At 44.0% G+C, this 15,930-nt stretch overlaps 1 protein-coding gene and 1 long non-coding RNA gene across 2 annotated transcripts in view; one reads left to right on the forward strand and one right to left on the reverse strand.

Moving 5' to 3' along the window:
* The window catches only part of LOC111975058 (phosphatidylinositol 4,5-bisphosphate 5-phosphatase A), a 38,600-nt gene extending 26,218 nt beyond the window's left edge, over positions 1 to 12,382 (forward strand). Inside the window, 10 exon segments of the mRNA XM_024003221.2 lie at positions 4,626 to 4,742; positions 5,908 to 6,083; positions 6,380 to 6,491; positions 6,639 to 6,748; positions 6,870 to 7,077; positions 7,308 to 7,445; positions 7,595 to 7,678; positions 9,443 to 9,503; positions 9,506 to 9,546; positions 9,792 to 12,382. Of these exon segments, the coding sequence (XP_023858989.2) occupies positions 4,626 to 4,742; positions 5,908 to 6,083; positions 6,380 to 6,491; positions 6,639 to 6,748; positions 6,870 to 7,077; positions 7,308 to 7,445; positions 7,595 to 7,678; positions 9,443 to 9,503; positions 9,506 to 9,546; positions 9,792 to 10,115 (1,371 nt within the window). The 3' untranslated portion in view covers positions 10,116 to 12,382.
* LOC139028801 (uncharacterized) lies at positions 11,891 to 14,706 on the reverse strand. Its single transcript, XR_011481014.1, has 2 exons — positions 14,401 to 14,706; positions 11,891 to 12,344 (listed from the first exon to the last, which is right to left on the reverse strand). It is a non-coding gene; the product is annotated as an uncharacterized lncRNA (long non-coding RNA).
* Between the last annotated feature and the right edge of the window lie 1,224 nt (positions 14,707 to 15,930).

The following is a 15,930-nucleotide window of genomic DNA, read 5'->3' on the forward strand; positions in this document are numbered from 1 at the left end:
ATGTCAGAGCAAAAACCAAGCCATGAGGTCGAAGGAATTGTCTGTAGACCTCCGAGACCGGATTGTGTCAAGGCACAGATCTGGGGAAGGGTACCAAAAAATGTCTGCAGCATTGAAGGTCCCCAAGATAACAGTGGCCTTCGTCATTCTTAAATGGAAGAAGTTTGGAACCACCAATACTCTTCCTAGAGCTGGCCACCCAGCATAACTGAGCAATCGGGGGAGAAGGGTCTTGGTCAGGGAGGTGACCAAGAACCTGATGGGAGTTCCTCTGGGTAGATGGGAGAACCTTCCAGAAGGACAACCATCTCTGCAGCACTCCACCAATCAGGTCTTTATGGTAGAGTGGCCAAACGGAAGCCACTCCTCAGTAAAAGGCACATAAAATTATTTATACGTTTAAAGATAATGATTAAATAATTCTACCCTGAAACGTAACCATTAGGGAGTATAGTTTATGTAGCATGTATAAGGAATAATTAAAGTATTAAACATAAGTCCAATTAGGTTGGACTGGGAGAGAGAGAAATGTGTGTGATGGCCTAGAAAATACAACAGAAGAACAATTAAACTGTGTTTGAACCGACCTGGCTAGAACTCTGAGAAACGTATGAGGACAGGGAGTACTTCTCAAGGTTTCCCTAATCTCGGGAATGGAACTGTTGGCTGGGTAGGATACACAGTGGTGAGAACTATGGGAAGGATAAAACTCACCTACTGTTTGTGTGTATGTATGTGCGTATGATATCTACTGTTTGTGTGGAAGTATATGCGTAATTAAGGAGCATGGTATAAAATGGATGTCTTTGTATTCTTGACTTTAGAACGTTCTCTGAATAAACTGTACTACCTTGTGCATAAGCTGAGTCTTTGCCTAATTATTATTATACCCATGGTCTTACAACCCTCGGGGATTGGTCAAAGCTATTGATTGATAGTTATTATCTTGGGATTGAAAATTCTCATGACACAGCCCGCTTGGAATTTGCCAAAAGGCACCTAAAGACTCTCAGACCATGAGAAACAAGATTCTCTAAGACTTGGCATTCAAGTCTTTGGCCTGAATGCCAAGCTTCATGTCTGGAGGGAACCTGGCACCATCCTTACGGTGAAGTATGGTGGTGGCAGCATCATGCTGTGGAGATGTTTTTCAGCGGCAGGGACTGGGAGACTAGTCAGGATCAAGGGAAAGATGAATGGAGCAAAGTATAGAGCGATCCTTGATGAAAACCTGCTCCAGTCAGGACATCAGACAGCCCCCACACCACTAGAGGGATATCTTCAACCACCAACTTACCATCCTGAGACAAGGCCGAGTATAGCCCACAAAATCTCCGCCACAGCACAACCCAAGGGGGGGGGGGGGGGGGGGCAACCCAGACAGGAAGATCACGTCAGTTACTCAACCCACTCAAGTGACGCACCCTCCTGTAATAGGTTTAGAGGCAGAGAATCCCAGTGGAGAGAGGGGAACCGGCCAGGCAGAGACAGCAAGGGCGGTTCGTTGCTCCATAGCCTTTCCATTCACCTTCACACTCCTGGGCCAGACTACACTCAATCATATGACCCACTGAAGAGATGAGTCTTCAGTAAAGACTTAAAGGTTGAGACAGAGTCTGCGTCTCTCACATGGGTAGGCAGACCATTCCATAAAAATGGAGCTCTATAGGAGAAAGCCCTGCCTCCAGCTGTTTGCTTAGAAATTCTAGGGACAATTAGGAGACCTGCGTCTTGTGACCGTAGCGTACGTGTARGTATGTACGGCAGGACCAAATCGGAAAGATAGGTAGGAGCAAGCCCATGTAATGCTTTGTAGGTTAGCAGTAAAACCTTGAAATCAGCCCTTGCCTTAACAGGAAGCCAGTGTAGGGAGGCTAGAACTGGAGTAATATGATCACATTTTTTACTTCTAGTCAGGATTCTAGCTGCCGTATTTAGCACTAACTGAAGTTTACTTTGTGCTTTATCCGGGTAGCCGGAAAGTAGAGCATTGCAGTAGTCTAACCTAGAAGTAACAAAAGCATGGATTCATTTTTCTGCGTCATTTTTGGACAGAAATTTCTGATTTTTGCAATGTTACGTAGATGGAAAAAAAGCTGTCCTTGAAACAGTCATGATATGTTCGTCAAAAGAGAGATCAGGGTCCAGAGTAACGCCGAGGTCCTTCACAGTTTTATTTGAGACGACTGTACAACCATCAAGATTAATTGTCAGATTCAACAGAATATCTCTTTGTTTCTTGGGACCTAGAACAAGCATCTCTGTTTTGTCCGAGTTTAAAAGTAGAAAGTTTGCAGCCATCCACTTCCTTATGTCTGAAACACAGGCTTCTAGCGAGGGCAATTTTGAAATGTACAGCTGTGTGTCATCCGCATAGCAGTGAAAGTTAACATTATGTTTTTGAATGACATCCCCAAGAGGTAAAATATATAGTGAAAACAATAGTGGTCCTAAAACGGAACCTTGAGGAACACCGAAATTTACAGTTGATTTGTCAGAGGACAAACCATTCACAGATACAAACTGATATCTTTCCGACAGATAAGATCTAAACCAGGCCAGAACTTGTCCGTGTAGACCAATTTGGGTTTCCAATCTCTCCAAAAGAATGTGGTGATCGATGGTATCAAAAGCAGCACTAAGGTCTAGGAGCACATGTGTTGGGCTGACCCCAACCCCCTCTGGAGAGCCTGCAGTTGTGGATGGTGCAATTGCCGTGCTAGGTGGTGATACAGCCCAACAGGATGTTCTCAATGCTGCATCTGTAGAAGTTTGTGAGGTTCTTAGGGACAAATTTCTTCAGCCTCCTGAGGTTGAAGAGGGGCTGTTGCGCCTTCTTCACCACACTGTCTGTGTGAACGGACCATTGAGTGATGTGCACGCCGAGGAACTTTAAGCTTTTGACCCTCTCCACTGCGACCCCTTCGATGTGGATGGGGGTGTGCTCTCTCTGCTGTCTCCTGTAGTACACGATCAGCTCCTTTGTTTTATTGATGTTGAGGGAGAGATTTTTTTCCACCAAGGCACTCAGCTCCTCCTTGTAGACTGTATCGTCAATGTTGGTAATCAGGCCCACCACTGTTGTGTCGTCAGCTGACTTGATGATTGAGTTGGAGACACACATATCCACGTAGTCATGGGTGAACAGGGAGTACAGGAGGCGGCTGAGCACGCACCCCTGTGGGGCCCCCTTGTTGAGGATCAGTGTGGCGGAGGTGTTGTTGCCTACCTTCACCACTTGGGGTCGGGCCCATCAGGAAGTCCAGGACCCAGCTGCACAAGGAGGGGTTCAGACCCAGGGCCCTGAGCTTTTTAGTGATGAGCTTGGAGGGCACTATGTTGTTGAAGGCTGAGCTGTAGTTGATGAAAGGCATTTTTACATAGGTATTCCTCTTGTCCAGGTGGGATAGGAAGGTGTGCACTGAGATGGAGATTGCATCGTCCATGGATCTGTTAATAGATAGTGAATAAATCACTTTATTACCTAGAGTCTAGACCAATGAAATACAAGTGCAGGCTGGGAGGCTCAATGTGATCATTGTGAGTACATACCTACTGTGTACTGCTGTAACATGTATTCCACAGTGCAGTATTGTAAAATCAGGCACCATGTTTTTCCCTCACATGGGTTTACTGTTTAGACAGAGACGYTAGACTGCTGGCTATGGCCTCCTTTATGTTCACTGCTTCATGCAAAACAGAGGAAGAGCTGGGCCACTGGATCCTGCAGGGCACAATACAAATGTGAGGAGAGAGAGAGGAGGAAAGAGAGACATCACTGGTACACAGAGACGGAAAGGCATACAGTTAGCAGGCTTCAGACAGACAGCATAGAGAGGTTGCGTATATAAACTCAGTGGCCAATTTATTAGGTACACCTATCTAGTTCCCGGGTCGGACCCTTTGGCTCTAGAACAGCCTGAATTTTTCGGGCATGGATTCTACAAGGTGTGGCGTTCAAACGTTGCTCAATTGGTATCAAGGGACCTAACATGTACTAGGAAAACATTCCCCACGCCATTACACCACCGCCACCAGCCTGTACCGTTGACACCAGGCAGGATGGTGTCATGGACTGATGCTGCGTACGTCAAATTCTGACTCTGACATCAGCAACAGGAACTGTGATTCGTCGGACAAGGCAATGTTTTTCCACTCCTCAATTGTCCAGTGTTGGTGATCACGTGCCCACTGGAGCCGCTTCTTCTTGTTTTTAGCTGATAGGAGTGAAACGCAGCTGCAATAGCCCATCCATGACAAGGAACGACGAGTTCCTTGTCATGCGACGTTGAGCATGCGACCATGCTCAACATCGCTTAGGTCACTCGTTTTGCCCATTTTAACGTTCAATCGAACAGTAACTGCCTGGATGCCTGTCTGCCTGCTTTATATAGCAAGCCACGGCCACGTGTCTATAGGAGCGAACCATTTTCGTGAACGTGGTGGTGTACTTAATAAACTGGCAACTGAGTGTAGATTACAGTAATAATTATCCATTGAATGGTAGCAGGACACAAATTACCACCACCATCACTAATATTTCCTCTCTCTCTCTGTCTCTCGGTCTCTCTGTCTCTCTCCCTCTCTGCCCCTCCTCTCTCCCTCTCTGTTGGTCCCTCTCTCAGGTGACGTCCCAGCGGATGCAAGGGGTGTTGCTGCTGGTGTTTGCTAAGTACTACCACCTCCCCTTCCTCCGAGGGGTGCAGACAGAGACCACCCGCACTGGCCTGGGGGGCTACTGGGTGAGACAACTGCCTGTTGAGACCTCATCCAACTGACCAACTGACCAACTGGCGGAGAACCACAACCAACTGACAGAACGGACCCATCCTACTGACCAAGTGACAGAGAAGCACACCTAAATGACTGAACTGACCCAACTGATAGAGAACCACAGTCAAACAGCCACACCAATGAAGACTCAACACTCTAGGCTAGATAGAGTAAAATGGCATGCCAGCATTACTGAAGTTCACATTCAGAACTGGCCCACCCTTAAAACCTCCACACAGCCAGTTAGTCTAAGGACAGCCAGACAGTGCTAATGATGAAGAATGACCTGCCTCCAGGTTTGCTTCTGTTGGCCTCTTTGTTTCCCTTACTGTTCATCAATTAGTAGGAAGGGTTTAGCAGGAAGGGTTTTGGGGGGCAGGCTGTACCCAAAGCTTGTATCTGTGCTCCCTCCATACCTCTGATGTCCACAAGGTGGTGCTTTAGTGTTTCGAAAGATAATGTTTTTATGGTTCAAAGCATTAAACACTCCCCAGATAATATATTTAGATATGTAAACATTAGAAAACACATTTTATTATATCTACTCTTTAAGAAGTTAAAATAATCAGTGTAGCCTTTAAGGCTAATGAAATCCCATGCAGTTGATCAAAGTGTGCAGGCAGGGGGATCTGTCTGCCTGTCTTACTGAGAGATACATAGAGTTCCATGTAGTAATGCACAGTGAAGTCTCTATTGTCTTCCCTGTATGAACTCAGATAAGCATCAGCACATTCTGCAGGTCTCCCTCTGCTGTGTCATCTCTTGTATTTTAGTAGGTCAGAGCTGTAGAGGGAGAGCAGCAGGAGGAACCACACGGCTCCATCCTGCCTCCATTCACACAGATCGCTGCACGTGAAATATTGATCATGTCATTCACTAGTCATAAATGTATCCGCACACTTCCTGCCCTCAGATGTGTTTACGCACCAGGGGTCGTATTTCATAGGCTAGGCTACTATTCATACTATTTATTCTCTCAGTTTGCAAATTGAATGTTTTATCCCATCATACTAATCCTGCCATTCTTCTGCGCCTGTCCCCAATCTTCAACCTTATTCTGTTTCTCTCTTTTTCTCTCACTCTACCCCTTCCTTTATTCTTTCTCCCCTTCTCCTTTCTCCATTCTTGTTCTAGGGTAATAAAGGGGGTGTGAGTGCGCGCATGTCTGTGTTTGGTCACACCATCTGTTTTCTGAACTGCCACCTGCCGGCCCACATGGAGAACTCTGAGCAGCGCATGGAGGACTTTGAGAGCATCCTGCAGCAGCAGCAGTTTGAAGGCCAGGCTGCCACAGGGGTGCTCGACCACGAGTTAGTCACTCTACACATGAGCGCGCACACCCACCCACTTAAGTTTCCATCCAGGCACTTGCACAAATAAACAAACACATAAGAAAGCATGCTCAGAACGGTCCACCTCCCTTTTATCCAGCAAAGATATAGAGGGTATAGTTACTGTTACACTAAAAGAAGTACCTCATTTTGCCATCGATATACCTAAACAATATATTTTGTGTGATCTAGAGGACATACCTTATCATTAAAAAGGCGTCTTTGCAGTTCCGCTCTGTCCTAAATCCACTCCATACTATTCTCCTCCTCCACAGTGTGGTGTTCTGGTTTGGAGATCTGAATTTCCGCATTGATGAACTGGAGATTCCGGCAGTGAAAACAGCCATTGATAACAACAAACTCACCATGCTGTGGGAGAAAGACCAGGTKAGATGCCTGTTCAAGATAAAGGCCCATTGCACGGTCTTTAACGGAGCTTGTAATGCATAGACGATGCCACTAGAGGGCATACAGAGACCAAAATAACAGAGACACTTCATTTAACATTATTAATTGTTATCCCCCATTCTACAGCTGAACATGGCCAAAGACAGCGAGACGGTGCTGGTGGGCTTTCTGGAGGGACCTCTCAAATTCCCTCCCACTTACAAGTTTGACGTGGGGACAGATACATATGATACAAGGTTTGTGGTGACATGGGGGGTCCACCTTGCAGCTCTTTGAATTAAAAATTTAATGAGATGAGTGTTCTGATCGTCACAGTTCTTACCCTCCCTGCTCTCTCTATCTTTCTCTCTCTCTCAGTGGGAAGAAGCGTAAGCCTGCGTGGACAGACAGGATCCTGTGGCGTCTGAGGGCCACAGCTCCCTTTGGGCAGGCCCCTAATGCTGGGAAGAGAGGCTCTGTGTCAGGACTGAGCAGCGGGACCAAGGTCACCCAGCACTTCTACCGCAGCCACATGGAGTACATGGTCAGCGACCACAAGCCTGTCTCTTCCATCTTCACCCTCCAGGTGAGACACAGCCTCTCTCCCTCTCTTTCCCCCACACGTCCTACTTGTCACCTGAGCTGTGACATGCACATAACTGTGCCCAAAACCTGTAATAAACTGGGATAACCATGGTAGTAACAGATACAGGTACAGACAGTATGTTGATGCTGTGTTATCGCAGAGAGATGTTGATGTTGTGTTCTAATGATTGTATACCATGATGATATTGATGTCCAGAATGCTGTGTGTAGTTCCCCTATAAGGTGGACATGCCACTGGTGACAATCATGGTGGAGGATGAGTGGAACAGCATTGCAGACGCCACGTGCACATTCAAAGCTGCACCTAATTTCGCACGCAGCTCCTGGGACTGGATTGGGCTGTACAAGGTACTCACTCTTCCTCTTAACCTTCTAGTGCTGATTTCAATGTTTAACGAAGTTTGAAGTATCCCAGATAATGTTTATTGATAAAGTAATAATTAGCTAAGACATTAAGTTTTTTAAATCAAGAATTGGTGTTGCCTTTGCCTCCCCAGGTGGGATTCAAACACCATAAGGACTATGTAGGCTATGTGTGGGCCAAGCAGGAGGAGGCAGATTACCATAGAGTAGAACACGAGGTAAGGGCGACTTTTAATATATAATATGTGTATAATATATATACAGTTGAAGTCTGAAGTTTACATACACTTAGGTTGGAGTCATTAAAACTTGTTTTTAAACCACTCCACAAATGTATTGTTAACAAACTATAGTTTTGGCAAGTCAGTTAGGACATCTACTTTGTGCATGACACAAGTCATTTTCCCAACAGTTTTTTACAGACAGATTATTTCACTTATAATTCACTGTATCAATTCCAGTGGGTCAGAAGTTTACATACACTAAGTTGACTGTGCCTTTAAACAGCTTGGAAAATTCCAGAAAATTATGTCATGGCTTTAGAAGCTTCTGATAGGCTAATTGACATAATTTGAGTCAATTGGAGGTGTACCTGTGGATGTATATCAAGGCCTACCTTCAAACCCAGTGCCTCTTTGCTTGACATCATGGGAAAATCAAAAGAAATCAGCCAAGACCTCAGAAAAAAAATTGTAGACCTCCACAAGTCTGGTTCATCCTTGGGAGCAATTTCCAAATGCTTGAAGCCTGAAGGTACCACCTTCATTTGTACAAACAATAGTACGCAAGTATAAACACCATGGGACCACGCAGCCATCATACCGCTCAGGAAGGAGACGYGTTCTGTTTCCTAGAGATGGACGTACTTTGGTGTGAAAAGTGAAATTCAATTCCAGAACAACAGCAAAGGACCTTGTGAAGATGCTGGAGGAAACGGGTACAAAAGTATCTATATCCACAGTAAAACAAGTCCTATATCGACATAACCTGAAAGGCCACTCAGCAAGGAAGAAGCCACTGCTCCAAAACCGCCATAAAAAAGCATGACTACGGTTTGCAACTGCACATGGGGACAAAGATTGTACTTTTTGGAGAAATGTCCTCTGGTCTGATGAAACAAAAATAGAACTGTTTGGCCATAATGACCATAGTTATGTTTGGAGGAAAAAGGGGGAGGCTTGCAACCTGAAGAACACCATTCCAACCGTGAAGCACGGGGGTGGCAGCATCATGTTGTGGGGGTGCTTTGCTGCAGGAGGGACTGGTGCACTTCACAAAATAGATGGCATCATGAGGGAGGAAAATTCTATGTATATATTGAATCAGTCAGGAAGTTAAAGCTTGGTCGCAAATGGGTCTTACAAATGGACAATGACCCCAAGCATACTTCCAAAGTTGTGGCAAAATGGCTTAAGGACAACAAAGTCAAGGTGATGGCCACTCCAATACAAAGTCCTGACCTCAATCCCATAGAAAATGTGTGGGCAGAACTGAAAAAGCTTGTGTGAGCAAGGAGGCTTACACCCTGACTTAGTTACACCAGCTCTGTCAGGAGGATGGGCCAAATTCGCCCTACTTATTGTGGGAAGCTTGTGGAAGGCTACCCAAAACGTTTGACCCAAGTTAAACAATTTAAAGGCAACGCTACCAAATACTAATTGAGTAAACTAATTGAGTAAACTTCTGACCCACTGGGAATGTGATGAAAGAAATAAAGCTGAAATAAATAATTCTCTACTATTATTCTGACATTTCACATTCTTAAAATAAAGTGGTGATCTAACTGACCTAAGACAGGGAATTTTTACAAGATTAAATGTCAGTAATTGTGAAACTGAGTTTAAATGTATTTGGCTAAGGTGTATGTTAACTTCCGTCTTCAACTGTATAATATGAACACATAAATGAACTGGAGAACCTTGTCATGGTATCTTTGTTTGTTTTGACTCTTCTCTCCTGTCTTCCTGTCTTTACCTCTGCAGGTGACCTTTACCGAGGAAGAATTGCCCAAGGGCTCAGGAGACTTCATTTTGTGTTACTATAGCACAACACGAGCACCCTCGTGGGTGTGACAGAGCCTTTTCAGGTACCTACAATGATGCTCTGGTGTTAGGGTAAATATATCAAATGTTGAGGTATAATGGGAGCACTGGACTATGATGGGATTGGTAATTTAACTCTCCTTTGGTTCTTCCACCCCCCCCCCCCCCCCCTCCTCTTCTTATTTTGATCTACACCCTTTTCCTATGCTACTCCCCTATGCTCTTATTTTCTTGATCGTCTCTTCTTTCTCTCTCTTCCTCCTCCACCTCCCTCTTCTCTCCTCTGCAGATCCAGCTGCCCACCTCCAGCCCCGCCGGTAGCCCCTCTGACGACAGTTCTGACTTCACCTCTGAGGACGACAGCACAGTGGTCGGTATGAAGACCAAATCCCGCAGTCCCAGCCCYCGGAAAAAGAAGCACAGAACACGACACAGCCAAAGCCGCAGTCCCAGCCACAGCCGCAGTGGCAGCCCTGCTCTGCCCGAAATGAAGGGCCTCAAGCTGCAGCCTGGCTTGGCCCACAACACCACTGATGGCTCTGCCTCTGGCAATGCCCCAGAGGGTACGGATCGGGAGAAGGTCTCAGCTGAGGCTGGAAATACAGGGTTGTGATGGAGCCCCTGTTATCCTGCTCTCACATTACCAACTATGTGTGGTTTCTTTATACATGATGCACTGTAGTGTATTGTATGTTTCCTTTATTGAAAATGTACATTTGCGGATGCCATTTGTTTCAGAACTGGGGTTAGGCTTCTGGTGCAGGAAGACTACTTTATCTTGTGTGATTTTTCTTAAGCAGTTTTCAAGTGTATATCTCCCTGTAGGTTCTCTCATTCCTCACTCTGTCACTCTTCCCTCTCAGGCATAGAACATACAGGGAGCTTTTGGCTGATTTCAATTGGTTCTTACTTGGCAAATCATTACCAAATCCCAGGCAGAGGGAAATTGCTACCAAATGCATTTCGGGTCCATATCGGCGGCAGTTTCACAGATATTTTGAAGCAGCATAATATTTCCCCCTCTATATCAGCCCTGGTGGCTTAGTCAGCAGATCAGCATGTGTGTGAGCATGAGGAAATGCTGTCTCCCGATGAGGTAAACGATTAGTTTGACTCCCAAAGGGAACATTCCTCGTAAATAGGAATAATCCCTATTTGCTTTAGCAGGTCCTGTCCTACATTTCAATACAGCATTGTCTACTGCTACATACATTCTCTAAGGGACCAGGTTCCACAGTATGTGCAACCCCTTGTGAGTTGTGAGCGCACCTCTGAGCGGCAGGTCTTTGTAAAACTATCCTGAGGCCTGACTGCATGGGTCACTTAAATGCCATGATGAAAAAATAAGGTAAAAAATGGCAATGTTCACCTTCAGGTTACTGATGTTCCCAGTTGTCCTCTTTCCTTCCCTCCCCATCTCTATCTGTCTATCTCTGTCTCTCTTATGTCCCCTCTCTCCCTTTTTCCCTTTGGGTGATGGTGATTAGTAGACACTGTTCTGTCACTAGTAGTGATGTGTTGAATTGTTAGCGTGTGACCTCCAATGAGCCATCCTAAACACTTTGTACCTATGGGCTGTTAGCTTAGGACAGTGTGTGCTGTTGTACTGTAACCTCATTGTGTGTGTGTTCATGTAAGTATGCCACTATGAGTGTGTTTTATGAAAGTTTGGGTTTGCAGAAGTGCGTGTGTATTTGTGTGATTGATAGTGATGTGTGTATGTGCTTGCATGGTTTTCTGGACTGTACATTCCGGTACTGTGATTTTGTGCTGTTAAAAGTGCTGTTTTAGATTCCTCTTTATAAGATACTTAGCTGTTGAGAAGTGTTAGGAAAAACATGTGATGATGACCGTGTAAACACAATATTATATGGTAGATATAGCTACATAAGGAAAATGAAAGAATGAATCAGTTTGCTAGCAGAACAACAATAAATACTTGTATTTATTTTATTCAATTTTTTCATCTTATTTAAAATATAGAAAATACAATGTAGATAGTTTGAAGCTCATCCAAGGTAAAGGATCAGTGCTGCATACAGTATGTGCAAGTGAACTTGACTTTTGTTGTTGTTATGTATTGATTATGTGTATCAATCAATATAACTGAATTGATCCAAAATACGGTTATAGAAAAGGTGATAAGGAAAGACTAGATCTGAAAATCAAGTTGAATTGTCCTTTGTTGTTTTAGTCTTTGGCAACGTCTCGCTCCCATACTGTACGTGCAATGAAAAATATGTGAGTAGTAACTAAGAAATGTTATTGAAAGCTTATATTATGTTTAAAAAAAAATGAGAGTAGGTTATGTATGTAAAGGACAAATATCAAATAGAGAACAGATGACAATCAGTGCCCAAAAAGATTATTATACTTAAACATTATGCATTTATTTTCTTATTTTGTGTCAAAAGAGAGCCTGAATTCTGCTGGCCAGTGTGGGTGAAAAAGGGTTTAAAGTTCAAGTTCTATTCAATTTAATAGGCTATATTGTGTATACATATTTGTTTTATATTTATTTTACTTTTATATTTATTCATGCACAACAGTTTTATGTGGAGGCAAAAATAAACAACCTATTTTCACTTGGTTTATCTGTGATTTCAGATCAAAAGTAGGTTATGTGCATTGTATTGGCTCTGCAAGCTTGTATGTCATTGGGATCTGAGGAGACTGTCTTAAAACATCTGGGCAACATTACAGCAACATTGTCAGAGGCAGGAATTGGTTAGTTGTTGAATGTTGATGTTGGAGGGTGGTGTGTGGACTCGTCCGCTGGGGTCAGGGCACAAAGGGGGAACTCCTCTGCTTTCCAGCTCAACACCTCTGTCACACACACACACTGTTCAGAGATAAAATAAAACTCCTCGTCAAGCTGTACAGCTGGTCTGCTCTCTGAGTCTCTCTTGTTTTCAGTCAGCCAGATCAAATGACATTGACCACTCTGATAAGGAATTAATTATATTGCACTACTTTGATGTTGTTTCAGTGTATTGTATGTGCTCTCTTATAAAACATAAAATGCTCTGACACCTCATTGTATTGGGGGTGTTTGCTTGCAGGGGAGAAGACCCCTAGAAATCTTACAAAGGAAGAATACGCTATGAGGCACGTTCAGTGTTGGTTGCTATTGAAAAATAACCAGGTCAGATCTACGATAGTCATTGTAAAAAGCATTAACATTCTTTAAAAAATTCTACCAACATAGTATCCTAAACCTAAAGACCCACAACTCTGCTAGTATTGTAGTCTGCATAAAGTATGTGTACAGTCAGGTCATTAATTATTGGCACCCTTAATACAGATGAGCATAAAATACTATTGCCACCCCTTTTTATTGCCACCCCTTTTTTCAATACTCTAGCACCCTCCCTCCTCTTGCAAGGATAATGACACTGAGCCTTTTTCTAGAATGTTTTATGAGATTGGAGAACACATTGGTAGGGGTCTTAGACCATTCCTCCATATATAATCTTCCAGGTCCTTGATATCCTTACTCTGCTCTTATGGATGGCCCTCTTCAATGGGTTTCAAATAAAATCCAAATAAAATCACATTTTATTTCTCACATGCCCCGAATACAACAGGTGTAGATTTTACTGTGGAATGCTTACTTATGAACCCTTTCACAACAATGCAAAGTTAAAAAGTAAGAAAAATTGGCCAAAAGGAATGGTAACACAATACAATAACGAGATTATATACAAGGAGTACCAGTACAGAGTCAATGTGCAGAGGTACGAGGTTGTTAAGCTATGTACATGTAGGTAAGGGTAAAAGTGACTAGGGAATCAGGATAGATAATAAACAATAGCAGCAGCGTATGTGAAGAGTCTGAAAGTGTGTGTTTGTGTGTGTGTGTGTCTGTGTGTGTGGCATAAAATGCATGTGTGTGTGTTTTATGTGTATGAGCGTATGTAGTCATATGTAGGCTATGTGTGTGTTGGAGTGTCAGTGTAGTATGTGTGAGTTTGTGGGGAGAGTCCAATGAGTCTGCATAGAGCCGGTGCAAGAGAGTCTGTGCAAATATTAAGGGGGTCACTGCAAATAGTCAGGGTAGTCATTTGATTAACTGTTTAGCAGTCTTACGGCTTAGGGGGTAGAAGTAGTTCAGGAGCCTTTTGGTCCCAGACTTGGCGCTCCAGTACCACTTGCCATAAGGTAGCAGAGAGAACGGTCTATGACTTGGATGGCTGAAGTCTTTGACAATTTCTAGGGCCTTCCTCTGACACTGCCTGGTAAAGAGGTCCTGGATGGCAGGGAGCTTTGCCCCAGTGATGTACTGGGCCGTATGCACTACCCTCTGTAGTGCCTTGCGGTCAGAGGCCGAGCAGTTGCCATACCAAACGGTGATGCAGCCAGTCAAGATGCTCTCAATGGTGCAGCTGTAGAACATTTGGATGATCTGAGGGCCCATGCCAAATCTTTTTAGCCTCCTGAGGGGGAAGAAGCGTAGTCATTCCCTCTTCACGACTCTGTTGGTGTGTTTGGACTTTTGATAGTTTGGACTTTGTCCACATGACTTTTGATGTGGCCACATCCTTAGTGACACCGCGAGGAACTTGAAGATCTCAACCCACTCCACTACAGCCCTGTCGATGTGAATGGGAGCGTGCTCGGCCCTCCGTTTCCTGTAGTCCACGATCAGCTCCTTTATCTTGCTGACGCTGAGGGAGAGGTTGTTGACCTGGCACCACACTGCCAAGTCTCTGACCTCCTACCTATAGGCTGTCTCATAATTGTCCTATCATCGTYGTGTCATCAGCAAACGTAATGGTGGTGTTGGAGTCGTGCGAGGCCATGCAGTCATGGGTGAACAGGAGGGGACTAAGCACACACCCCTGAGGGGCCCCTGTGTTGATGGTCAGTGTGGCGGATGTGTTGTTGCCTATACTCACCAACTGTGGGTGGCCCGCCAGGAAGTCCAGCATCCAGTTGCAGAGGGAGGTGTTCAGTCCCAGGGTCTTTAGCTTAGTGATGATCTTGGAGTGCACTATGGTGTTGAACGCTGAGCTGTAGTCAATGAACAGCATTCTCACGTAGGCGTTCCTTTTGTCCAGGTGGGAAAAGGCAGCGTGGAGGGCAATAGATATTGTCATCATCTGTGGATCTGTTGGAGCGGTATCCAAATTGGAGTGGGTCTGGGATAATGGTGTTGATGTGAACCATGACCAGCCWTTCAAAGCATTTCATGGCTACAGATGTTAGTGCTACGTGGCGATAGTCATGGTAAGAGATTATGTCATGTTTGTGTAAAGATCATAGCTTGTGGTTGGACTTTGAATGTGCCATTGAATGTGTTTTTGAGAAACCCCCACAAGTAATGCTGTTGCTGTAATACATACAGATGCCATATCTACATTTGAAAATAATCTTGCAGCAACAGGAAATGTGAATTGTTATGGGGATTATTTAATGGACATTTTTTGTAGAGGTTGATACATTTTTCATTAGGGCAAATCAAGTCAGAAATTTGAACGTGGAAATTACAAACGTTAGAAGTCTTTTTAAACCTTGAATACACTACTAGTTTGCATTTCTTGTGCAGGAACAATTCTGCAACAACAGGATGATCAAATGAAGATACGGCATCTGTAAGAGGCAAGTCCGGGCCACAAGTCAATAAGCACTCTGATAGCGCTGGTGATGAAACAGACGACATTGCACTTTGTATGGGTTTTAAGTAAATGGTTTATGCAACAGTCATAGTTATACGACCTAAGGGCAGATATACTCACTGCAAAAACGTGCATTATTATCACTTCACTTACACAAGCTCATGAAACTTCCTTTAAACGTTTGTGTAATAACCTGATATGGTTGGAATCTTGGCCCTCCCACCCCTAAGGGAGGGCAGCTCCCGCTCAGCCCAGTCAAAGCTCTTCTCTGTCCTAGTACCCCAATAGTGGAACCAGCTTCCCCTTGAAGCTATGACAGCAGAGTTCCTGCCCATCTTCCAAAAAACAACTGAAACGCTACCTCTTCAAAGACTATCTTGAATTTCAATCATGCGGTAAAGCTATACTTCCGCGATGTGGATGGAATAGAGCCCTAAATGGGACACTGGTTGAGTAACCGTTGTTGGCTTGATTGATAAGAATGACTTCAGTTACTTTGTTATTTTTCTCAGACCTGTGTGTAGGCGGATTGCCAGGATCATTCCTCCTCAAAAGCAACAAGAAAGAGGATTTCGACACCCACCATCTCAGATTGTTCTGAAATTGTTTCTGTAGTTAGTAAGAGATACAATTAACATTCCTGAAACATTATTTTGTTGAAATATAATTTGATTTCAGAGAAATTCAACTAATTGATTGTAACAAAATTGGCCACTTTAATTTATAGGATTCAGGTAATATTCAATAAATATAGTATCCAAAGTTCTTCCAACCAATGAATAAGACATGAGGAAACCAAACACATGGCTA

This window comes from Salvelinus sp. IW2-2015, linkage group LG15, assembly GCF_002910315.2.
Source record: "Salvelinus sp. IW2-2015 linkage group LG15, ASM291031v2, whole genome shotgun sequence".
NCBI lineage: Eukaryota > Metazoa > Chordata > Actinopteri > Salmoniformes > Salmonidae > Salvelinus > Salvelinus sp. IW2-2015.